General features: G+C 42.0%; 1 protein-coding gene across 3 annotated transcripts; it reads left to right on the top strand.

The window, feature by feature from the left end:
• Window positions 1-1444: 1444 nt before the first annotated feature.
• Window positions 1445-24515, top strand: ADAT1 (adenosine deaminase tRNA specific 1; the record flags this gene model as incomplete). 3 transcript variants are annotated; one of them, XM_081119094.1, is made up of 10 exons in its annotated part: window positions 1445-1540; window positions 4436-4626; window positions 4927-4995; window positions 6149-6203; window positions 6696-6826; window positions 9806-10424; window positions 12627-12772; window positions 13303-13402; window positions 19246-19332; window positions 22664-24515. In XM_081119094.1, the coding sequence occupies exons 2-10, from the start codon at window positions 4458-4460 to the stop codon at window positions 22794-22796; spliced, it is 1509 nt and encodes a 502-aa protein (XP_080975220.1). In that variant the 5' UTR covers window positions 1445-1540; window positions 4436-4457. The 3 variants fall into 3 exon arrangements, with proteins under 3 accessions (XP_080975220.1, XP_080975221.1, XP_080975222.1); XM_081119095.1 differs by having other exon boundaries at window positions 1496-1670; window positions 22664-24513; XM_081119096.1 differs by lacking the exon at window positions 22664-24515 and having other exon boundaries at window positions 1496-1670; window positions 19246-19336.
• Between the last annotated feature and the right edge of the window lie 1153 nt (window positions 24516-25668).

Here is a 25668-nt window from a genome sequence, read left to right as displayed (position 1 = left end):
AAAGATATCAAGTAAGGCTTTAAAAAAAAAAACAAAAAAAAAACATAAAATGGAAGCTCTGGTAAATGCTTTGAAGGAGTAGGGCAAGAAAAGGCAACGTTACACTGTAGGGGTTAAGGGGAAATGACAAGAAGAGTGATTCACTTTTTTAACTTATGCAACTAGATTGATGGTGGCACCTATCCCTGAGACGAACCCTAGAAGATGATTCGCCCACCAGGATCAGCTCTTCTTTAAAGACAGAAGAGGGGAATCAGTTGCAGATTAAAGATTTGGAGACCCCAGCAAGTGTGCTGCTTTCCATACACCAGCGTTGCACATGCTGGGGTTGCTGGCTCCATCCCCAGTAGGGGGTGTGCAGGAGGTAGCAGCCGATCGATGTTTCTTTCCCTCTCCGTTCCTCTCTCTGAAATCAATAAAAACATATATTTTTTAAAATGTTGGAGAGACAGCAATGAGGAACAGGATCCTTGGACTTGGAGGAGGCCTCTGGCCCTTCTGAACTAGAGAGAAGGATGGGATAAGTAAATTGTAAATGTCTGTCTCTAAATTTTGAGGGGTAACAAGAAGAAATGTGAATTCTCTCATCTTTAGAAATTGAGGTATACAGTTAAGGGATTGTACAAGCTCCTGAACAACCCAGACAGCTATACTACCTATTCCTGACAATCTGAAGGTTTTAGACTTGCACTGTCCGTTACAGTAGCCACTAGCTACATGTGGCTACTGAGCAATTGAAATGTGGCTGGTTCAAATTGAGATGTACTATAAGTATAAAATACCGATTTCCCTAAACTTGGTATGAAAAAAAGAATGTCAAATACCTCAATATTTTTTTATTGATTACACACTGAAATAATACTTTGTATATACTGGGTTAAATAAAATATATGATAAAAACTAAAGTTTCACGTGTTTCCTTTAACTTTTTAAAATGTATCTACTAGAAAAATTTAAATTACATATCTGGTTCAAATTATATTTCTATTGGACAGTTCTGTTTTTTATTTTATTTTTTAATTATTTCATCTGCCTCCCTTTTTTTTTTTTTTAATTTTATTTTTACTGACTTTTTAGAGAGAGAGTGAGAGGAGAGAGGGAGAGGGAGAAACATCGGTTTATTGTTCACTCACTTACGCGTTGTTCCTTGGTTGCTGCTTGGATGTGCCCTGAACCCGCAACCTTGGCATATTGCGGCAACGCTCTAACTAGATGAGCTTCCCGGCCAGGGCTCCTGAACAGCGCTGTTTTAGACAAAAATTCAGACTAGTGTTCCAAAACGCGGTGTCATTCTGCTGCTGTTTAGACCATATCCTACCAGCGCGCCGGCTTCCCTCAGTCCGTTTCACGGATTTCTTAAGCTCAGCTCCGCAAGCCGCCGGACTCCACGCACCAGCACCACGCCCCGCGGACGGACTACAAGGCCCAGCGTTCACTGCGCGCCACTGGGGGCGGGGCCTGAAGAACAGCCTCCTGGCGACGTCACGTTCCCTACGCTGCGCCGGTTCCGCGTGCTCCGTCGAGGGCGCGCGTCTTGAAGGTGGGAGGGTAGCGTCCGTGAGGCGGTGGGTGTACGCGGCCAAGGGCGTGCGGATGTGGGGGGTTCTCTGAGGCTCTTGGGCGAGGTGCGTTCAGTCTGACTTTTCCGAGGCCAGTTTGTGTGGGAAGAGGTGAGGACTGTGCCACCCCCGGTGCGCGTTACGTGGAAAAGTGCTGCTGCTTTCATGGAGGGGCCGCTTTACCTGCTGCGGGCGAGAGCGGGGCAGGTGCCCTCGCAGCCGCATCCCGCAGGGCCCAAGGGGGCAGGCGCGCGGTGTCCCTGCTTCGCGGGCCTGGAGTCTCTTGTAACTGGCCGAATGGGCCCCAGCCGGGGAGCCTCTAGTGCCAGCCAAGAAGAGGGTCCGCTTCCAAGTTTATGGAGGAGGGGGCCTGCGGGGAGTAGGCTTACTGTCCTCGCAACATCGCTTAAACCTTTCACCTCCCCTGGCAGCCGGCCTGCCTTAATTCTTATTTGAAAAGGAAGTGGATTCATAAGCTTTTTGCAGCTGTGATAACAAGCGGTCTTGTGGGCAACAAAACAAAACAAAACCACAACCTGTTTAACTGAGCTATTGTTGCACAGAAAGAAGCTATTCAAGATCTAGGAGAGAGTGCATTTGAATTTTAGTGGACCCAGTATATCAAAAACATTTGTTCAACTATTGTGCAGGCCCATCCGGACTCAAATATGTTAATGAGGTGATGATACAGTTCTGGGATGCTTCATCTTAGGGAGTCAACCTTTCTTCTAGCAAGTTCTGTCTTTCTAGGCTACTAGTGGTTTGTGATGTGTATCTCTGGTTTAATTACAGGTTGGTTATCTAATTATCTGCCTTCATAAAATATACTGCCCTATGACCCCTAGGAATGAGAGGATTTTAGGATCTCCCATGCTTTTCTTTTGCTCCAATAGATGCAAGACTTATGTTGGGTCTCTGACTTTAAAGTCACAATTTATGTCAGTTCCTGCAGATTCTTGTGTTTAAATCACTGTGGTCTGATTTTCCATGACCAATTATTTCAATAACAGGCCTGCACACCTGAACTGCTAAAATTTTAAGAGTTTATTTGAACAAAAATCAATACTAATCCTCCAGCACAAACAGGAAGTGGTTTGGAGCACTCTGCAGATAGCAGCTAGGGGAAAGACAGACCGTGCATAAGCAAGAAAGGAAATTATTTGGCTATACCTTAAAGCCTAATTGGCTGTGATTAGTTGTCCTTAGTGTCTTGATGTAAGCTTTGTGGAGGTAAGAAACATCCAAACCTATAATTTTATGAGCTTATTTGAACCAAACTGAAAATGGTCAGGAAGCAAAACCTTGATGGATTGAGAAAATGCTCTGGAGAGTGGCAGTTTTGCAGCTTATTTTATATATTAGAATAAAAGACATATGGAGGGTTACATGAAATCCATGTAAATTAAGGGGGCTGAAGAAAGCAAAGCAGGGAAATCTCTGGAATTGGATAAAAAAGGCAAAAGAGAACACATAGATTTTTTACATTGGTGGGTACAGGATAGTCAGTAATCAACATAGCACACAGAGATTGTATTTGGGGAACAAGATGAGAATGAGGGGTTCTGGTCTCTTGTTCTGGTGGTGGTTGTGCCCTGAGGGGTCTGGAAAAGGAGATGACCTGCTTATGTAGTTAAGGAGGCCAGGTACAGGGCTTATTGTAGAGACATCAGTTTTCAGGAGGCCCAGTAAAGTCTTTTTTCTTTTCAAACGTTTGGCTATGTCCTGATCATATGTTTTCATTTTCTACCAAGAAGCTTTTCATACATTGAAGTCCAAATGGGGTCATTGATAGAGTCAATAGTCAAGAGTGGGAGAGTTTCTCGCAAAGTATCCTAGGCCTCTTTCAGGTCTCATCTACTAACCAGTTTTTATTCATGGCTTTATGCACCCATTACAGCCCCACTTTCAAGGAGCTCAGGGCAAATCAGTCAGGAAAACCAAAGGTTCTTTTTAGTAATACTAATCACAGTTGACACTAATTATGCTCAATATTATAGCAGTTACTTTCTAGAAATATTTAATCCTCGCAATAACTCCATGGATTAAATACTACTGTTATTCTTATTTTCACAGATGAAGGAACAGACACAGGTTAAGTAATCTACCCAATTCCACACAGTTAATATAAGCAAAGCCATAATTAGAACCCAGAAATGGTGACTAAAACCCACACTTCACAATTCCTGAGAACTCTTGACTGGTGAGAAATTACTGGGCTTTGTCACTTCTCCCCTCTGCGTCATAAAACGTTATCAGAGAAATTAAAGGGTTGCTTTCCTGATAGGGGTGTCAGTGGAGACTTGCTAGAGGGAGGTAAAGAACCAATTTGGGGGGGTGTTGGGAAGAGAAAAATAAAATGCTTGAAAATGAGTTAAAAAACAGCTTGAAGAAATAGGTGTCTTCTGGGGGTTGGTAGGATTTGGGATTTCTTTGATCTTTCCTTAAAGATAGAAATGGGCAGGGAAGCCCTAGCTGATTTTGCTCAGTGGTTAGAGCATCAGACTGCAGACTGAAGGGTCCTGGTTTGGTTCCAGCCAAGGACACGTACCTCAGTTGCAGGCTCCATCCCCAGCCCTGGTCCAGACTCGTGCAGGAGGCAGCCAGTCGATGTGTCTCTCTCACATCACTGTTTCTCTCTCTCTCCCTTCCACGCTCTCTGAAAAGCAAGGGAAAAAATATCCTCAGGTGAGGATTTTAAAAAAAGAAAATGGGCAGGGAAGTAGGAGAAAGTGACCCATAGAGTTTCAGATAGAGAAACCTCAGTATAAACACCGGTGGGCTATACCTGGAAGCCTGTTGAAGCAGTCTGGTGCAGGGTGAAGCATTGTGCATTGGTCCTCCTTTCTGTACTTATGATGGTTGTGGTTTTTTATCAGGATCTCAGCACTAGCTCAGACCATGTGGACCCCAGATGAGATTGCCCACCTGTGCTATGAGCACTATGGGACCAGGCTGCCCAAGCAGGGGAAGCCTGAGCCCAACCGCGAATGGACATTACTAGCAGCTGTGGTGAAGATACAGCCTATAGCTAACCAAGCCTGTGACTGCCCTGACAAAGAGGTACAAGGTGAGACTTTTTCTTCTTGAAACTCTCCCTCTTTATGTCAGAGATGGTAGAATTATACATGGTTCTACAGGGTCAGTCATCACCCAATATAAACTGCGATGTTGGACATGTTCCCCTGCTTTCCACCAGGTGGTGCAGTACTTCAGATGGTGGGAGATGGCTGAGCTGGAACCACAGTCTTCTCAGATGGGTCAGCCAAAGGAAATGCCCTAGAGAAATGTGCAGACTTATTAAACCTGAGGACTGGGGACTATTCCGATTCTAAAATCTCACTTAATGACTCATTTTTTTTCCCCTCAGTGACAAAGGAAGTTGTGTCAATGGGAACAGGAACAAAATGCATAGGCCAATCCAAAATGAGGAAAAGCGGTAAGCCCACATTGGGTCTAAGCATTGCCTGTCTAGGGAGCTTTGGAAATGGTGTCCATGTTGCCCTTCCCTCTCCTCTTCAGGGCAACAGCGCCGTATTACTGAGTTGGCTGACACTTCAGTTCAGACTGACTGTCACTCCATTTGGAAAGACAGAACTCATTTAAAGAATGGGAATAGCCCAGCTGGGCGTGGCTCAGCGGTTGAGCATCGATCTAGGATCCAGGTGATCAGGGTTCGATTCCCGGTCAGGGCGCATGCCCGGATTGCAGGCTGCAGCTGATCAATGACTCTCTCATCATTGATGTTTCTATCTCTATCTCTCCCTCTCTGTTCCTCTCTCTGAAATCAATAAAGATATATTAAAAAAAAGAAAAAAAAGAATGGGAATAAATGACGGAAGCAAAGACTGCCAGGAGCCTGCGTTCTGGGTGGATTGAAAGTTGACCAGTATTTTCATGTGCAAGCCAGAAGTTTCCTGGGTTTAGCTAATCTACTGTATCTCTGAAACCCCAGAAATAATCTTGAATTGAATTAAATGGAGACTTTGGCACAAAAAAGAATATGGAAATTCCTTGGAGATCTGGCATCTTCACCTTCTGCTTCCAGTTAGCAGAGGCCTCCTCGCATTTGCTTCCCCCATTCTCCTAGCTTTTCCTCCTGTATATGAGAAAGTTTTTCCATGGATTGAATTCCATGGAATTGTATCACCATGAGCACATGTATGATACCAGCGCTAAGAGATCTGGACGCCTTTCCTCTAGATAAAGATTTCCCTATAAATAAATAGTTCTCAGCTAGGGGAGATTTTGCCCCCCAGGGGACATTTGGCAATGTCTGGAGAAATTTTTGGTTGTCACAACTGGAGGAGGGGAGTATGCTTCCAGCCTGCCAGGAATGTTGCTCAGCATCCTACAATGCACAGGACAGGCCCTTACAACAAAGAATTTTCCAGTTTAAATGTCAGTAGTGCTTATTTGAGGAACCCTGCAGTAAATGAATTGCCATTAATGATTGTGATACTTTCTGGCAAAGCCCTCCAGGAGCTACATGGCCATCCTGGGTGCTGGGGGAAGCTGCTGTGTTCTGCTTCTAGGAACCAGGGTTTCTCCAGGTTCCATATGTCTTCACTAGTGCCCTGTCTTTGCCACAGGAGATATCCTCAATGATAGCCATGCTGAGGTCATAGCCAGAAGGAGTTTCCAAAGGTAAAGTCACATCCCCAGAGTCTGATTTAGCCTGGGTTGGGGGCCCCAGAATTTGCGTTTCTGATAAACTCCCAAGTAAAATTGATTATGTTAGCCTGTGAACTAAACTTTGATTAACACTGGTCTATACAGTGGGTGTCATACTTGAGTGTGCATCAGAATCACCTAAAGGCTTTGTTAAAATCCAGATTGTTGGGCCCACCCCCAGAGATTCTGAATCAGCAGGTCAAGGGTGGAGCCTGAGAAGTTACATTTCTTTCTTTTCTTTTTTTTTTGAGAAGTTGCATTTCTAACAAATTCCAGGTGATGCTTATGCTGCCCGTTCAAGGGCCATACTTTGAGAATCACTGGTCTAGATAATTCTCATAATTCCAAATCACTGTCAGCCCCATTGGTCTTTAGTAGATCTTTCCTTCTTAGTAACCACCCAGCCAGTCCTCCCCTTTTCCACAGAGATTGGTGTTCTTTCTGATAGCATTCTGTACCCATTAGGTACCTTCTCCATCAACTTCACTTGGCAGCTGCTCTGAAGGAAGATAGCATCTTTGTCCCAGGAACTCAGAGAGGACTGTGGAAACTCAGACCAGACCTCTTCTTTTTATTTTTCTCCAGCCATACACCCTGTAAGTATATTCAAGCCTTTGGATTAATGTTGCATTGTCTACTTCCTTAAGTTTGTCTTATTCATAGGTATATTTCTCAAAAAGCACTTCTGGCTGAAGTGTAGCTACAACTGGCAACAATACCTTTTTGTGAACAGGCCAGTGTGCCTAATCATTTCTCTGCCAAGAAAAGGCAGGCGTGGGTGTTGGGGTGTTGGGGTTGGCGGGGAGGGGGGCTCACTCATATTACTCACTTCTCAGTTTCTAATCAGGACTGGGAAACCTAAAGCTGAAACCACACACAGTCTGAAACCAACAATAAGGCTTAGAATTCCAAACTCATTTCATTCATTCATTCATTCATTTATTCATTAAGTATTTTCTACTTCTTCCCAGGAATACTACTTGTATTCAGTGGGTACATAGCAGCGAAGAAGACTAGTTCCTTGCCTACTCTCATAGAGTCTTTTAGGGAATGTTGACAGTCATGGTTAGTTAAGGTAAATTTTGATGAGTTATAAGGGGATGTTCAGGTGCTTTGATTGCATTAGGCAGAAAGGCCAGACCTAGCCTACAGAGAGTCATTTCTATCCTCTGTTTTTCTGTCTTGAAAATTAAGAATAATTTCTGCCCTTTGTAGACAATTCAGGGATGGCAGTAAAATTTCCTCACCCTAAAAACTTTGAAATAAGTATATAAGACTGTCCTCTGAGTAAGAGTAACACATGCAATTAGAGCAGAGATAGGTAATCACTCTAAGAGACAGAATAGCTGTCGAGACCATCATAACTCAAATCAAAAATATAATACAGCTTAAGAAAGAATGAGTCTTAGCGAAAAAGAGTTGGTTAAAATCCAAAGGCCAGAAAAAAATGACATATAGAGGTAGGTAGGGTTCATCCTTGCTGTTCTTAGAAGTGGGTGCACTGGTCCAAGGACCAAAAAGGATGTTTCCTCTCTCAGTGCTTCTCAAACTGCATATGAATCAATATGCATATGAATCACCCAGGGATCTTGCTAAAATGCAGATTCAAATTCTGGGGTGGAGCCTGAGGTTCTGCATTTCTAAACAACTCATGGTTGATGCCATTGGTGTTGGCCTGTGGACCACACTTTGAGTAACCAGGGCCTGGCTGAGTAGCAGGTGTAGTCTTATTGCGGAGACAGATGCATCTAGGAATCAAGCTGGCCTGACCGCCTAATCAAATGACATAAATTAATGGTCCACAAGCTGGTACTGCTCTCTGAGTGTACTGATCTATGAGAAAAAGCAGGACTATGTAGTGAGTTTTTCAAAAAGCTAAATGCCTTCCATTTAAAGGTTATGAGATTTTAATCTTTTTAAAATAATAGCAATTAGGATTTTTAAAGATCTTACTTGATGGAATAAAAACTTGACCACCCTCTGTTGATCTTAAAATCTTCTGGAAATTTTATTGACCTGTGAAATCAAAATCTAGAGCCACTAATCTAACTCCCCTGGTTCATTTAAAAAAAATTTTTTTTTCAAAATATAAGAGAAAAATGTATTTAGTAAGTCATAGAGGGAGAAGTGAACTGTAAAATTAATAGGCTCAGAAGGTAGCAGGCTTGGGAGTGGTATAGAGGAGGGAGAAGGGGAAGGTGCCAGAATGCTCCCGGGAGGGAGAGCTCTAAAATTTTTTTTAAATTGTGATGCACCCATGGTTTGTTTGCAGAAAGAACACTAACTAGAGAATGTGACTATCGGGCTCTCTTGGTATTTATTCCTCATTATTAATTGATAATTTGGTGCATGGGTTAGCTACTTAAGGCTCTTTTTTTGTGAGTTTTATTAGCATGAGTCAGCCTCTCCAGTTCAGGCATCTGTCAAGATCAAATCTCTGAGCCTGTGGCGTGGGAGGTGAGCCCTGGTGAATTCTCCAAAGTCATTGTCACCTTGTAAGCTCTGGGAATCTGCCAGCCAGCCTCTCTGGCAACACTCCCACTAATGCATCTCTTGCCTTCCCAACTCTTGGGTTTTAGGGCTACAGATGTATTATTCACACGCTTTAGAAAAGCACCACACATTAGGTTAGTGTTTGAAGAAGTACGTAGCTCCCTTCTCAATGGGGACCTGTGCTGTTTACTAAGCTGCGTGTTGTTTTTTTAATTCCCTGTAAGCACAGAGTAGGTCAGAAATCTCTAAACCAGCACGGGAAACACCAGCTGTGTAATTTACTACAGAGTTTTTACTCTGAGGATGTGCACATACATTTCCAAGATGGGGAAATTATAAGCATTATTTGCCAAATTTATTTAACCGTGAAATCAGCCACCCACTTTTGTTTTCCAGGACGTCTTGTGGGATAACATTCCACAAAATGCAGTTGGGAAACTGCTCATTCTAAACCAGCAGTTCTCAGTTTAGGACTATTTTGTTTCCCAGGGGACATTTGGCAACATCTGGAGACATTTTCGATGGTCAGACTAGGGGATGCTATTGATCTAATAAGTAGAGACCAGGGAGGTTGCTAAACATCTTATAATGTACAGGACAGACTCCATAGCATAGAATTATCTGGCCCAAAATGTTAGTAATGAGAAGTTGAGTAACCCTGGTCTAAACTAGTGTTTCCAAAACTTCCTGTGATAAAAATTACCTAGGATCTTTGTTAAAACACAGTTTTCCAGGCCCCTCCTCTCCAGAGATTCTAACTCAGAGTCTAGGACAGGGTCAAAGGTCATCAAGAAGAGGATTCATGTTAGGGAAATGTGGGCAAGTGTTCTTAATTCATCTCAGGTCAGCCCGGAGAATAATATTGAGCTTTGTTTAAAACAATGGTTCTCACACTTGAGTTTGCATCAGAATCACCTGGAGAGTTTATTACATAGACTGCTGGATACCACCTCCAGAGTTTCTGAAGCAATAGGTCTACTGTGGGCCCCAAGAATTTTCATTTCTAACAAGTCCCCAGAGGATGCTGCTGTGGCTGGTCGCACTTTGAGAACCACAGATTTAAGGGATTTCTTCTCCTGTAGGTGGGGATGCCTCCATCATTCCAATGCTCGAGTTTGAAGATCAGCCTTGCTGTCCTGTCAGTCAAGATTGGGCCCATAGCCCATCAGTAGAAGCCAGTGGTAACCTGGAATCTACTGAAGATGAAAGGAAATATGAAGACCCAGACAGTCCTGTGACCAAAAAAATGAGGCTTGAGCCCAGAACTACTGAAAGAAAAGTCACCAACGGTGTGGCCCACCATAGGAGTTTTGGCAATCAGGAAAGTGACCCAATCCCACCAAGTGTCAGCAGCTCTAATCTCACCTCAGAGGAACTGGCCACTGTCGCTAGAATGGTGCCCAGTGGTGCCAAAGTGGTAGATGTTTATAGAACTGGAGCCAAGTGCGTGCCTGGAGAAGCTGGAGACTCAGGGAAGCCTGGTGCTGCATATCACCGGGTGGGGCTGCTCCGAGTGAAGCCAGGCCGGGGAGATAGGACTTGCTCCATGTCTTGCAGTGACAAGTTGGCACGGTGGAATGTCCTTGGATGCCAGGGATCACTGTTGATGCACTTCCTAGAAGAGCCCATCTACCTGTCAGCTGTGGTCATTGGGAAGTGCCCATACAGCCAGGAAGCCATGCAGAGAGCACTAATTGGGAGGTGAGAAGGCACGGAGAGAGGGCTCCATCATAACAATCGTTCCAAGAAGCAGTCTGAGAGTATGTCCAGAGAGCCTTAGAAATATCCATACATTTTGATCCATCATTTCCACTGCAAAGAATTTGTCCTAAGGAAATAATTAGGGAAGTGTTCAAATGTTTAGCTTTGTGTGTAGTCATTTTTTAAAAAGAAACCACTAAAATGGCCAGCAATAGATCAAGTGATTTTCTTTAAGACTTCTATTGAAGAAATTTAATATGGTAAGATGCTCATAATGTTTGAAAAACAATTTAGAAGATAAAATAAGTTCATTTTGGTCTTATAGTATATATGCCTATAGAAAAAAATTGCAGGAGGATATACATAAAGGTATTATTAATTTCACTGACGCGATATTAAGGGTAGTTTTTTCTTAGTGATTACTGTATTTTCTAATTTTTCTACAGTGTACATACATTGTTAAATTTTTTAAAAACCTTAAAACATTAGTGTTAATTTTTTAAACAATAAATGACAAACAATGACCACGCAAGTGTTGTCTCCCTAAAGAAGGCAGCCAAACCCACTGAATGCTGTAGTAACTGAGGGCAGGATGAAGCCATGGCCAGGGGAAGCCTGGAACCTGTGTCAAATGGTCTGTGTCAGGTGACCTGAAGTCAACTCCGGGAAGCAGCCCCAGGATATGACCCACTAATTCCACTCCTGGGTGCATACCCAAGAGAAATGAAAACATATATCAACATAAAAACTTGTACGTGAATGTTTTTAGCATCATTAGTCATAATAGCCAAAAGTGAAACAACCCAAATGTCCATCAGCTGATGAATGAATAAAGCTAATATGGTGTATCCATACAATGGGCTGTTACTCAGCCACACACACAAAATGAAGGGCTGATACATGTTGTAACATGGATAAACCTTGAAAACCTTATGCTAAGTGAAAGAAGTCACATGATGTATGATTTTATGTAATGAAATGTCCAAAAGTAGAGTCATGGGTGCCAGGGGCTGGAGAAGGGGATGAGGAGTGAGTGCTAATTGGTGCAGGGTTTCTTATTGGCCTGATGAAAATGTTATAAACTTAGATTGTGGTGATAATTGCATAATTCTGTGAATATGCTAAAAAATACATTGAATTATGCACTTCAAATGGGTGAATTTTTTGATATATAAACTATATTCCAATAAAGATGTTTATTTATTTATTCTAAATATATATATCTTTATTGATTTCAGAGAGAGGAAGGGAGAGGGAGAGAGAGAGAGAAACATCAATGATGAGAGAGTCATTCATCGGCTGCCTCCCTCAGGGCCCCCACTGGGGATCAAACCCGAAACCCAGGCATGTGTCCTGACCGGGAATCGAACCACGGTCTCCTGGATCCTAGGTCGATGCTCAACTGCTGGGCCATGCCCAGCAGGGCAAGATGTTTTTTATAAAAGCAACCCTAGGCACTGTGCCCAAGATGTTTTCTATCTTCCATCTTTTCCCTATTCTGACATTTTTAAGTTGCTGTCTACTCAGCTCTAAACCAGCACCACGAAGCCCTGGCCTGGTAGCTCAGTTGGTTAGAGCATTGACCTGAAACACCAAGGTTGTGAGTTTGATTCCCAGTCAAGGCACATACAAGATACACCAATGAATGCATAAATAAGTGGAACAACAAATCAGTGTTTCTCTCTGTGTCTCCCTTCCTCTCTCCCTAAAATCAATAAATTATATTAAAAAAAAACAAAAACACTAATTTAAAAATACGATTTACCAGCATCATGTTGGCATCTAGTTGATGTGAAAGATACAAGAGAAACAAGTTAAGCTTTTTTATTATAGGGTAATTTTGTTTTCTGGTATGTTTGAAGGATTCCCTAGGAGGCAGATGTCAGCAAGTTAATATTTCTGCTTAAGGTTTTCAAATCTTTCAAAACTGACATCAGGAATGGAGTTTGGTGTTACTGAAGTCACCGAGGGGTGGTGACTCAAATAGTTAACACTTCAGAGTGATCGGAAGGGTTCTTCCTCCATAAGGTTTATATGATTTAGATTCTATTCTTTCACACCCTCCCATACTTCCTTCCCCATAAATAAATAAATAAATCCACACATCTCTTAAGGCGTGGGGTAGTGATGTGATCCACAATCGTAGATATTGTCTTTCTAAAGGAGTGTGCCTAAACTGAACGCATTTTCCCTCACATTTAGGTGTCAGAACATCTCAGCTTTACCCAAAGGCTTTGGAGTTCAAGAAGTAAAAATACAGCAGTCAGATTTACTGTTTGAGCAGAGCCGCTGTGCAGTGCAGGCAAAAAGGGCTGACAGCCCAGGCCGACTTGTTCCTTGCGGAGCAGGTAAGGGATCCTGGTTCCACTTGCCCTGGAGTAACTTGTTCCCAAACCGTGGAGTGGCTTGGGATGGGCTGCATCCTCCCAGCCTGGGTAGGCTGTTTACCACCCAAATGGTCCATAGTGTGGGCTTTGAGACATCCAGACACCCACACTGTGTCAAGTTCATGTTCTGTATGACCCTGGGCAACCTACTTATCCTCTCTCTGTCTCAATTTCTTCACCTTCAGATAAGAATGTCATTTACTTATCAGGGTTGTTGTGAGGATTAAATGAGAAATTCTGTTTCATTCATTACTATGTGTTTAACATATAATAAATATTCAATGATTGTTAGTTGTTACAATGGTTCCAATGATGATTAATCATGAACCACTTGTACTCTGGAAGCCAGGTATCAGAGTGACAGTCATTGTGTCTGATGTTATATCCAGCTCTCATGGGTCTGCAGAGGCAGGGAAATATTTTTATTAAAACACCTCTGGAATGTATAGAAAACTGAACAGTTTTAACTCCAGAATCTTATCTTTTCATAGCTATCAGCTGGAGTGCAGTTCCTGAGCAGCCATTGGATGTCACTGCCAACGGCTTTCCACAGGGAACAACAAAGAAGGGTATTGGAAGCCTTCAGGCCAGGTACAGCATATTGGGGCAGAAGGAGATGGTGGCAGTGCACTCACACCACACCACTAATTCCAGAACATCTTTATCATCCCCAAAAGAAAACCCTGTACCCATTAGCAGTCACTTCTCACCTGGGTAACCCCTAATTTCCATTCTGTGTCCATGGACTTATTCATTTTGGACATGTCATATAAATGGTATCGTACATCATGTGGCCTTTTATGTCTAACTTCATTCACTTAGCATGTTTTCAAGGTTCATCATGTTGTAGCATTTTTCAGTCCTTCATTCTCTTTTATGGCTAAATAATATTTCATTGTATGGATAGATCACCTTTTTTTTATCTGCTCATCCACTGATGGACATTTGGGTTGTTTCACTTTTTGGCTGTTATGAATAAAGCTACTATGAACATTTGTGTATAAGATTTTGAGTGGACATATGTTTTCAGTTCTCTTGTGTATACCTCAGAATGGAATTTCTGGGTCATATGATAACCTTATGTTTAACTTTTGAGGTACTGCCAAACTGTTTTCCATAACAGCTGTACCATTTTAAAACTTCCACCAGCAATGTGTGAGTTTCAGTTATCCTACATCATTTATAATACTTGTTGTTGTCTATGTGTTTTATTGAAGCCATTCTAGTGGGTGTAAATGCTGTCTCACTGTGGTTTTGATTTGCATTTCCCTAATAACTAATGATGCTGAGTATCTTTTCACGTACTTATTAGCCATTTGTACCTGATCTGTGTCTTCTATTCAGGTCTTAGCCCATTTTTAAAATTGCTTTATTTATCTTTTTTTGTTGAGTTGAAAGGTTTCCTTATATATTATAGATACTAGTCTTTTATCAGAAACAAATTTTCAAGTGTTTTCTCCAATTCTGTGGGTTGTCTTTTCACATTTTGATGGTATTTAAAAAGTTTTAAATTTTGATGTCATTTTACCTATTTTTTCTTTCGTGATTTGTGCTTTTGGTGTCTTATCTAAGAAACCATTGCCTAATCCCTGGTCACAAAGATTTACTCCATGTTTTCTTCTAATAGTTTTACAGTTTTAGCCCTTATGTTTATGACTGATCCACTTTGAGTTACTTTTTCTATAAGGTTGAGGTAGGGGTCCAGCTTCATTCTTTGGCATCCAGCTGTCCCAGCACCATTTTTTGGAAATGCTATTCTTTCCTCTGGGAGATTTTGAAAACAACACTTTCTTGGGCTTTTCCACTAGGGATTCTGGTTTAGTAGGTCAAGGTTGGAACCCAAGAATCACTTATAAAGCTCCATAGTGATTGGATTGGCAAAAAGGGCACCATGGAAATATTTGTCTTCAAATTGGCTTTTGCTGAAGTATGGAGCTTATGAGCTGCTGGACATGAGACAGTTTTCACTGCTGTGTGTTTGGAGATTCTTACATTTATCTTACTGGTTCTTCTTTTGCTAGATGTTTAGTTGGTCTCATCTACTCTCCTTTTTCCTCCTGCTGAGCCACAGGTGCTCTGCAATAGCCTGAGGGTGGGAGGGGTTGTGGGGGAGTGGCCTCTCCACCAAAGGCATTTCCATCTCAGTCTGGGTTGAAGTGTGCTGAGTGACTCTTGTAGGACTCCCACCATTTTAGATAGTCTTTTTCCATTTTTTATTATGCCCTTATAGAGTTGTAATTAAATTTCACAGGTAGATTTATATATTTTTTGGCATGCCTTAATTGCCTGATTTGACACAAACAACAACTTTCTCCTTATTTGACTTTTTAAAAAAGGTTTGTTCTTTGCAGCCATTAACCAGCTTTCAAACGGCCTAGATGGCAGGCTTGGCCTGTCTCCTGGTGGCCTAGGATGTTGAATTGAGTAATATTTACAAAACTGTTGTGGGTAGAGATTTTTGGAGTTTTTCCCCAAGGGCCTTCCTGGCTTCAGGCCACCATTGTTAGCACCCCTCAGGGGACCGAGGTTGTGGGAGGAGAACAAGTCATGAGGGAAAGGAACCACATGTTTTCTACTGAGCTCTGGTAACAGGCTAGCGGAAACTCATACTGGCCTCACCCACCTGACTGATTTAGGTTTGCTGCTTTGCTTAAGTCTAAAATGCTCTTCTGCACAATGAATCCACATCCTCTTACTTTAAAAGCTTAGCTCAACCACCACTGGCTTCTGGATCAAAATGACCATCTTTTCTCTAAATTCCCGTAGTACTGTTCTCCAGCTTCTCCCAATACGACATTGCTTTCTGTGTGATTTGGAGTGCCTCCTGTTCTCACCTTTGCTCTGTCTCCAGTTATCAGGTGACTTTGAACAATTCCAGCTGCTCTCTGGGCCTCAGTGTGTTCATATCTGTAAAATGAGGATATTGGAGGAGATGATCTGAGGTCTCTGGCACATTGTGTCTCTCCACTTAGAAGGCAGACTCCATACAAGGAGGAAGTATATGGTGGAAAGAGCAGATGCTTTGTAGTTCCTGGCTCCCTTTCTCCCTGGTTGTGTGAACTTGGGAAAATTACTTTGCCTCTCTAAGCCTCCGTTTCCGCAGCAATAAAGCAAGGGCAACTAAGAGTATGTATTGCACAGGAATGTCGTGAGAATTGAGTGAGAGAGAGTGCCTCTAATATGGTGCAGAGCTTATAGTAGACATCTTGTTAATATTGATTTCCCCTTCATTTGTCAAATAAAGCTTCATATTATTTGTGAAAGAGTCAGTTTTATTTTAAAGACCAGCAGCTGCTGGGGAGGAAACAGATTTTCTCATTGCTCATTCCCGAGTACTGGCATCCCGGGACCACCTTTAGAGCTATAGGGGATATGAACTCAGACTGGGATGTTAGAGACATTTAATATACTAGTGCAACATTAAAGGAACTATTTTATTTAAATCTCTGCGTGTGTGTGTGTGTGTGTGTGTCCTTTGCCCTAAAGTGGAAAATTCTCTTTCCCTCCCTGTCCAGATACCAAACATCCTAGACAATCATTATATGGCTCATTGGATTATTTAAAAAAAAGACTGAGGGATAAAAAAATAAATTTAAGCGTATCTATGTTAGAGTAAGGATAGTGCTAGACCAAAAATATCAATGTAATGTAATCTTTAAAAAAAATTACATATGTCTGTATAGCTTTCCTAGGTCTTCCTAAATATATAAGTAAAGTTTAATTTTCTTCATCTAAATCTTTCACATCTTTTATTAGAGTTTTTCCTCGAGTGTTATATTAGTTATCTCTTGCTGTGTAACAAATTATCTCCAAAACTTAGTGGCTTAAAACAATAATCAATATGTATTATTTCATAGTTTCTGTGGGTCAGGAATTTGGGAGGAGCTTAGCTGGATAATTCTGACTCAGGGGCTCATAAGGTTGTAGTCCATTAACTCAGCCAGGGCTGCAGTCATCTGAAGGCTTGACTGTGACTAGAGGATCCACTTCCAAAATGGCTCACTCACGTGGTCTACAGGTCAGTGTTGGCTGTCAGCAAGTGGCCTCAGTACCTCACAACTTGGATCTCTCCATAAGGCTTCTAGGGTTCCTCTTTACAACACAGTGGCTGGCATCCTCCAGAACAAGTGGTCCACGAGAACAAGGCAGGAGCCACAGTGTCTTTTATGACCTAGCCTCAGAAGTCACACTGCAACTGCAACCTCCTAATGGTTATACAGGTCAGCCCTATTCAGTGCGGGAGGGGATTGCACAGAGGCATGGATTCCAGGAGGCAAGAATCACCCTCTTAGAGGTTGGTTACTATAGATACTATTTGAAGTAATTTCTTTTTATTTCATTTTCTGGGCATTGCTGTTAAAACCAGTTTTTTGTTTCTGCTGCAATCAATGTTTGTATCTAGCAACTTTGCTCATGCTCATTATTCTATTATTTAGGAATTTTTCTGGAATTTAAAATTTTTTTATTTTTATTGATTTAAAAAATATATTTTTAATTGATTTTTAGAGAGAGAGGAGGGGAGAGAAACATCAATGTGAGAGCAGAACATCAGTTGGCTGCCTCCTGCACACCCCCTTCCGGGGATCGAGCCTGTAACCCGAGCATGTGCCCTGACTGGGAATCAAACCAGCAACCTTTTGGTGCACTGGATGACACCCAACCAACTGAACCACACCAGCCAGGGCTATTTTTATTGATTTTTAGAGAGAAAGAAGAGGAGAGAGAGAGAAACATCAATTTGTTGTTCCATATACTGATTCATCCATTGGTAGATTCTTGTATGTGCCCTGACGGGAGATCAAACCTGCAACTGTGGCATATTGGGATGATGCTCTAACCATTTGAGCTACCCAGCTAGGGCCTGGAATTTTTAATATAGATAATCTTTTGCAAGTAGCATTTCCTTTCTAATCCTCCATATCTTTCATTTCTTGACTTACTGTGCTGGCTAGAACTGACAATATCACACTCATCTGTAAAGAATGGCTTTGGTGTTTGCTTTTCAAACTTTATTCCTTTTCTTTCTTGTCTTCCTGTACAGAACCTTCTGTATAATGTAAGATAAAAGCAGTGATAGCAAGTACCCTTGTTCCTGATGTTAAGGACATATATTTGCTGTAGGTTTTTAGAGATACCCTTTATGAATGTAAATGCCTTTCTTAGTTCTCGTTTGTAAACGGTTTTAAATGATTTGATGGATGTTGAATTCTAACAAATGATTTTTCTGCATATGTTTTCCTCATAGTTATATTACTTTTCTCCTTTAATCTGTTAATCTGTTAATGAGAGTTCCATTAGTTTCTTGGCTTTGGAATTTTTTTAATGTTAAAGCAGTTTTATATTCCTGAGCACCAACAGCCACTTACCACAGTGAAGGCCCAGGGAGAGCAGCCTGTGAGGACTCAAAGTTCTGCTTTAAGAGGTGACTTTTTTCAGTAGGTTAGGTCCCAGCCAGGTAAGGGAGTTTCTTGACAGATTGTACAATCCCCTGTATCATATATACCAATATGGCTACTGTGTCCAAGCTGATGGTACCATATGTGAGGACAGTGAAGGATATGGTGTGTAAACATGAGATTACACATTATGGGCACATACAACAGTTCCCAACTTCTAGATCTGCTCATGAATTGTGTATTTGAGGGAAAAGAAGGAGGCACATACAGTCCAGGCCACATCAACATGGATGGGCCAAACCAGGCTCAGGTTGTTGGTAAGAAATCCATACTCACTTCCTTCACTGTTCCAAATGATGACCTCCATAAAGCTTAATGTTAGAAGCAAAGAATTGCCCTGCAAAGACCTGTAATGCCCAAAGGAAGAGTCTGGGGATCCTGCCTCAGATGGATCATCCAAGTGGACTTTATATGGGGAGCAGCACTCAAGGTTCTGAAACAAAGCTTTCACTTTCTTGTAAGCAGTATTACCCAAGGGGCCAGCTCCCTTGAAAGGAGATAGCCAACATGGCTGATAAGTATCCAGGGGGGAATTTATCTTTACCCCATTTGAACCTGTCTCTTTTTCACTGCTGATGACATTTCTTAAGATGAGATTCAGCCCGGCCGGGCATGGCTCAGCGGTTGAGCATCAACCTAGGATCCAGGCGATCAGGGTTCGATTCCCTGTCACGGCACATGCCCGGGTTGCGGGCTTGATCAATGACTCTCTCATCATTGATGTTTCTGTCTCTCTCTCTCTCCCTCTCCTTTCCTCTCTCTGAAATCAATAAAGATATATTTAAAAAAAAAAAAAAAAGGTTCATTTTTGTGCCTCAACCTAATCAAAGCCTCAGGTCTAGATTTTCTCCTTGCCAAGTACAGGTGAAAATGGGGCTCTGGCACATCCAAACCTAAACACCATGTGAAGCCTTGCATCTTTGATAGGGATCTGGTTCATAGCAAACACTTAAATCCTTTTTGTCTTTTTCCAAACAGATCTCGAATCAGCAAAGTGGAACTCTTTAGATCATTCCAGAGGCTGCTAAGCAGTATTTCAGAGGACAAGTGGCCAGACTCCCTCAGGTGATACCTTTGACCCATGTTTTTTCATATTTAGGAAGACTTCTGGTTTAATTCTGGCTTAGGAGTAGCAGGAAACTTTAGCAGAAGTGGTGTTTCAGTTTGCCAGTGGGCACTTATTACTGACCACATGCTCTTCTATCCCCATGGCCCTGCTTGCAGATGCATGTATGACCTGAGGTGTGGAAGATGGTAGTTTGGTGGTGCAAAGAGACTAAGGGTAGAATTGGGTCTAGGCCCATTCCAGGCCCTCCTTTCATTCCACCTTCAGATGGAGAGCACTGTGGAAATGTGAGTGCTTGGATGGCACTATACTGTTGGAATGGCACTCTCTTCTCTCTCTTTATTCACATCATTGGTTGTGAACTGCAACTCCATGATTGAAATCACTCTTCGAACAATAATGCAGAGAACTATAAAACCACTTCAGAAGTGTGGGTGCAATTCAGACAATAACCCTGAGTTAGCCGAAACTTCACAGGATAAGGGCACAGTCCCCACAAACTGCCCTCACTTCTGATGCTAGCCACAAGCCCAGAGGCCCCAAGCCACTCATACTTCTGACCAACTGACTACAAACTCGGGGTTCCCACTACCTCCTCAGGTTCAGTAATTCACTAGAACAACTGTTAGAGTTCAGAAAAGCACTGTAGTTACAATTACCTTTTACTGTAAAGGATACAAGTCAGGACAAGCTAAAAGAAAGGGAAAGATAGGGCGAGGTCTGAGAGAGTCCCAAACTTGATGTTTTCTTGTCCTCAGGAAGCATCACCCTTTTAGCACCAACCAGGAAGCTGGCCTGCGCTTCAGGGTCCAGAGTTTTTATTGGGGGATGGCTAATAAGAATGATTGATTGAATCATAGTTCACATGATGTGATTGAACTCAATCTTCATCTCCTCCTCCCACCGTAGGAGGTTATAATTATATCAGGTGGCTCAGTGCACCAGCTCTCTAATCTCCTAGTTGGGGTTTCTGGCATGGCCAGCCCCATCCTGAAACTCTTTAGGGCCCACTGTGAGTCACCTCACTAAACATAAACTTAGATGTGATCTGAAGGTCCACCATGAGTAACCCAAACAGTCCTGTCACTTGAGAAATTCTAAGGGTTTAAAGGTTCCCTCTCAGGAACTGGCAACAAAGACTAGCCAAAATCTTTATTACACAACAGCAGGGAAGCGAAGGAGTAGCCAGAAACTTCTCCATGAAGAGGATAGCCACTGTTATGTCCATTATCCATGCTGTGGTCAGTAATGATGCCCTTCAGTCTTCAGTGATCAGTTTGCTTGTTTCTTGTCTAGAAAAAGGAATCCAACTGGAACTGGGTGGGTTTCCATACATTCTGTGTGTTAAAAACCAATCTGGACTTAGGTAAGGGGAGACTTCACTCAGAAGGATTACTGCAGTAAGAAAAGGGGCCTATTACTGTAGATGGAGGACTAGTGCAGCAGCAAAACACTCCAACCATAAGCTTTGTAAGCTCTCGAAGGCAGATGGAAAGGGGTTCTCTTTCAATCGGAGAGGTACACAAGGCTGAACAGAACCTGGAACGGGGGAGTGGGATGAGCAAGTGGTGTGACGGGACAAATGAACAGGAAACGTCTTCTCTTGCTGTCAGTCGATTCCCAGGAGGGGCTGTTAAGGGCTTGTTACACATTCTGGTGCTGGCTCAGGTTGAGGGTGGATCAAAGTTCTGGGACCTGGCATAAGAAGAGAAGTATAGCCCGGACGGGCGTGGCTCAGCGGTTGAGCGTCGACCTAGGATCCAGGCGATCCAGGTTCGATTCCGTCAGGGCACATGCCCGGGTTGTGGGCTCTAGCCAATCAGTGACTCTCTCATCATTGATGTTTCTATCTCTCTATCCCTCTCCTTTCCTCTCTCTGAAATCAATAAAGATATATTTAAAAAAAGAAGTATAACTAATATTCGGTCAAGTTAGCAAGTATTTTGTCCAGATTGGTCAGTGGTTTCAGCTAATTATTATGAGACAAAGTGGGAATTTGGAGGGTCTGTGTCTGGCCTTTTCATAGGTAAACCATGGGGCCATCCATGAGTGTTATCTAAGTCATGGGGAAGGGCAGTTCTTTGTGCTCAGCCATTTCCCAGAACACAGAAGGGTGGGAGGGACATATCTTTTTTTTTTTTTTTAATATATCTTTATTGATTTCAGAGAGAGGAAAGGAGAGGGGGAGAGAGAGACGGAAACATCAATGATGAGAGAGTCATTGATCGAGCCCACAACCCGGGCATGTGCCCTGACTGGGAATCAAACCCAGATCGCCTGGATCCCAGGTTGACGCTCAACCGCTGAGCCACGCCCGGCTGGGCGCGGGAGGGACATATCTTAACCATAGCTATTTTTTAGAAACTCAGGGCTCAGGTAAAGTTTAACATTGTCATGTGTGTAGATCCCAACAAAAAGCTGTAGGAAATTGATCCAACAACTGAAATCAGTTTTTGCTGCAATTATCAACCTTGCTCTGCTGAAGGATCTAAGATACAACGTAGAAGCAGGATAAAATTGGATCAATACGACATGAGTGTCAGTTTCTTCAACTATGTATAAGGTGCAAGGACAGAGCTCAAGGTCCAAGTTGAGAAGAGGGCTTGGAGGAGCATGACTCATGTTTGGTCAAAGGAGAGAAGAGTCTTTGTCACAAGAAAATCTTTTAACTGTGTATAAGTATTGCAAATATTATTCAACATATCAGCCATTTTTTTAGCAGTCAGAGATGAGTGAGGGGTTTGGAGGGGTGTTGGCTGGTACAGGAGAGTATGGATGGAATGGAAAGTGCTTTGCTTTCATAGGGAAAATGTAGCCAAGAAGTTTCTAATGGCTGTGTCCTCTGGTGGAAATTATGGACACTTAGGAAACTTTAAACCAACTTGTTTTATCTGATTTTACCAGTATCAGACAAAACTAGCATTCTGTTCATTCTTGTCTGTGTGGGGTTTTTTTAATTGATTTTGAGAGAGAGAGAGAGAGAAACATTGATCGGTTGCCTCCCATACGAACCCTGACCAGGGATCAAACCCACAACCTGGGTATCTACCTGATCAGGAAAAGAACTCGCCACCTTTTGGTATACAGGATGATGCTCCAACCAACTGAGCCACAATGGCAAGGGCTCACTCTTGCTTGTTTTAATCCATATTACTTTGTAGTGAATTCTCTACAAAGAAGACAGAGTCTCTTTAGACAGGCATACCAAGATTATCCTATTCCTAAGTCTCTTGTAATAAATGTGTCCAGTTGATTGCTCAGGTGTCTTGTTGGCCATGGTGGTGAGCTGTTCAGTGAGAACCTATGTGCTTGGTGGTGTGTGTGCATTAGGGTGCGGAAGCTAGAGACGTACCAGGAGTACAAGGAGGCTGCATCTGCTTACCAGGAAGCCTGGAGCACACTCCGGAAGCAGGCATTTGGATCCTGGATCCGAAACCCCCCGGATTATCACCAGTTTAAATGAGAAGAGAAAGTCTGCAAAGAGCTTACTGGTAGCAAGGTATTTTCCAACCTTTGATGCTGGACCACCTTCTTCTTTTGTGCTGGACAAGCCTTAGCTTTTCTTGTGGCTGAATAGGGGAAAAAAGTCTGCCATCTACCAGAGCAACACATCTCTTCTGTGCGGGGGGATGGAATTTTGGAACATGGAACAATCTATACTTGCTTGAAGCAGCTCTCTGCTAAAATGGCATCTCGCTAATGACTTTGGTATCTGTCCTAACTGTGTTTTATTGCTTCTCTAAAATACAGAATAAGAATTTGAAATACTGTGATACTTTAAAAGTGATGCTCTGTTTTGTGTGTTTCTGCATTAATTCAGTAAATATGTTGGGCTGAGATGATGTTTGAATTTCTGCAAGTTCTAGAGCTTTGCCTGGTATAGTGGACATATATTTTGTATACCAGCCTTTCTTCCTTTGGAGAGCCACCCTTTCCTGCTCAATGGAAAACTCTATGCAACCATGAGACTTGGTTGAAGCAAACCTTATTCCTGGCTCCAGTAATGTGAGTGAGCCCTGGACAGTCCTGGAACTACTGCCAGAGCTATCAGGAAAGATTCTGTCCCTCTTGTATCAGGAGCTGTAAGGGCCTCATAGTCTTGGAACTTGGCCCACCACATAGAGACAGACAGCTTGAGAATGAAGGCAATAAAAGTGAAACAGCCAAGAGAATCAGAGCTCTTGTGACCTTGTGTGGATGCCTTGAAGCTAGAGCCCACCCTGGACTTCAGTTATGTGAGATGAATTCCTATTGTTTTCAGTAAGCCTGTTTGAGATGGTTTTCTATGACTTTCAGTGGAAAGAGTTCTGCCTAAAAGGCTAAAAGTCCCTTTAGGAAATCAGCAACAGGCCTAGCAACCAAGCCTGTTTTAACTAACATCTAATATTTAATTCTCCACCTCTTCCCACCTTAAATTATTGTCTCAAAATAGAAACTCTCCATCTTGGGACTACTCAAGGGCCTTGTCAGTTCTTGAGCATTTCTTTATTGCTTTAAATACTTTTTTTTCTTCTTAATCCTCACCTGAGGATATTTTTTCCATTGCTTTTCAGAAAGAGTGGAAGGGGGAGAGAAAGAGTGGGGAAGAGAGAGAAACATCGATTGGTTGCCTCCTGCCTCCTGTTTTCGAGCTGACCAGGGTTAAGATTGAGCCAGCAACCAAGGTGTGTGCCCTTGGCCAGAATCGAACCTGGGACCCTTCTGAGGGTCAGTGCTCTAATCACTGAGCCAAACTGGCTAGGGCTAAATATTTTTTAATAAGAGCTTTATGAGTTGTAATTCACATACCATAAAATTCACCCATTTAAAGTATACAGTTCAGTGGGTTTTATCTACAAAGTTATGTAAATATCACCACAATCAACTTTAGAACACTTTTTGTTCAAAATTTGTGGGGGACACTATTCAACCCAATACAGTACTTATTAGTAGTAACTTCCTGTGTCCTCTCAAGCCCCTTAGCACCAGGGCAAGCAGTAATCTACTTTCTGTCTCTGGATTTGCCTATTCTGAATGTTTTATACAGTGGAATCATATAATACATGATCTTTTGTGGCTGGCTTCTTTCACTTAACATAATGTTTTAATATCCATGATGTTGTAACATGAATTAGTACCATGAATCATTACTTTATTTCTTTTTATGGAATAAAAATAACATTCAGTTGTGTGGATAGACTACATTTTGTTTATGCAGTCATTAGTTGATGGACATTTGTTTCCCTTTTTGGCTCTTGTGCATAATGCTGCTGCGAACATCCACGTACAAGTTTGTGTGTGAGCATGGTAAACTATAGAAGTAATACATGTTTGTCATAACAAGTTATCCTTGATTTTTTTTCCATAAGATATCCTTTTACATAGCAGGAAAGAAAGGTAAAAACACCACTTTCGGAAAGCCAGGCTCTCCCATATGCTGCTTTCATCAGAGAGATCATTTGCCTAACCCCAAGTCCCCCGTTACAACAGCAGTTAGGGTACCTTGACTGGCAGGAACTTTTATCCACGGATGACTATGCATCTCTCTTACAAGATTCTGTTTCAGAGGATAAAGATTTATAGGAGAATATAAGGGGATAATGTCTTTTTATTCCTAAGTTTTATGGTAAGTTTGTTAAATTTGCACCAAAAAAAAAATCTAAATATAAAAATACTCCTTAAATTGAGACTTCAGAACAGAGACTGGGAAGATCCTGAAAGCTAGAGATGAAAGGCAGTTGTACCTTGGGCTCTCCCTGTTTTCTCAAGAGCTAGAAGTGGTTATTAGACATCAAATTGTATTTTTGCCAATAGATTTAGAAGTGGGATTTGCCAAGTCAAAAGGTAAATGAACATATAATTTTGCTTTACTTAAATATATCTTCAAAGTTCTGTTTCTAAATACGAGTGCAAAAAAAGAAAAGCAAAATTCAGGACAGCATTATAACATTTAATTTGTGTGAAAAGAATGGTGAAAGGTATATAACAGTTTTGCTTGTATATGCTAAACTATTTCTGAAGAGACAGATACTCAAGAAACCACTAACAGGGACCTATGGAGGGAAGGAGAAGGGAGGGGAGGGGAGAGACGGCACCCAGGAATGGAGGGACACTTGTCCCTGAAGACCCTTTAGATTTTGTTATATTTTTTAAATGTTTGAACTATGTTATATAGTACCTATTTTTAAAATACGCTTTTAGAAATTAAAAAAAAAAAAGGAAACAGTTTTCTCTATTTAAACTGTAGAAACACCAGAAAATATTCAGAAGTAACATTGTATAGGAAAGAGGGACTCACCACGTGCTTTCAGCAGCTCTGCTTATAATTCCACAGAATTCTCTCTTTACTAACAAAA

The sequence above is a fragment of the Miniopterus schreibersii genome (genome assembly GCF_964146895.1).
Source record: "Miniopterus schreibersii genome assembly, chromosome: 18".
Classification (NCBI taxonomy): domain Eukaryota; kingdom Metazoa; phylum Chordata; class Mammalia; order Chiroptera; family Miniopteridae; genus Miniopterus; species Miniopterus schreibersii.
This window is presented reverse-complemented; position numbering and strand designations above follow the sequence as displayed.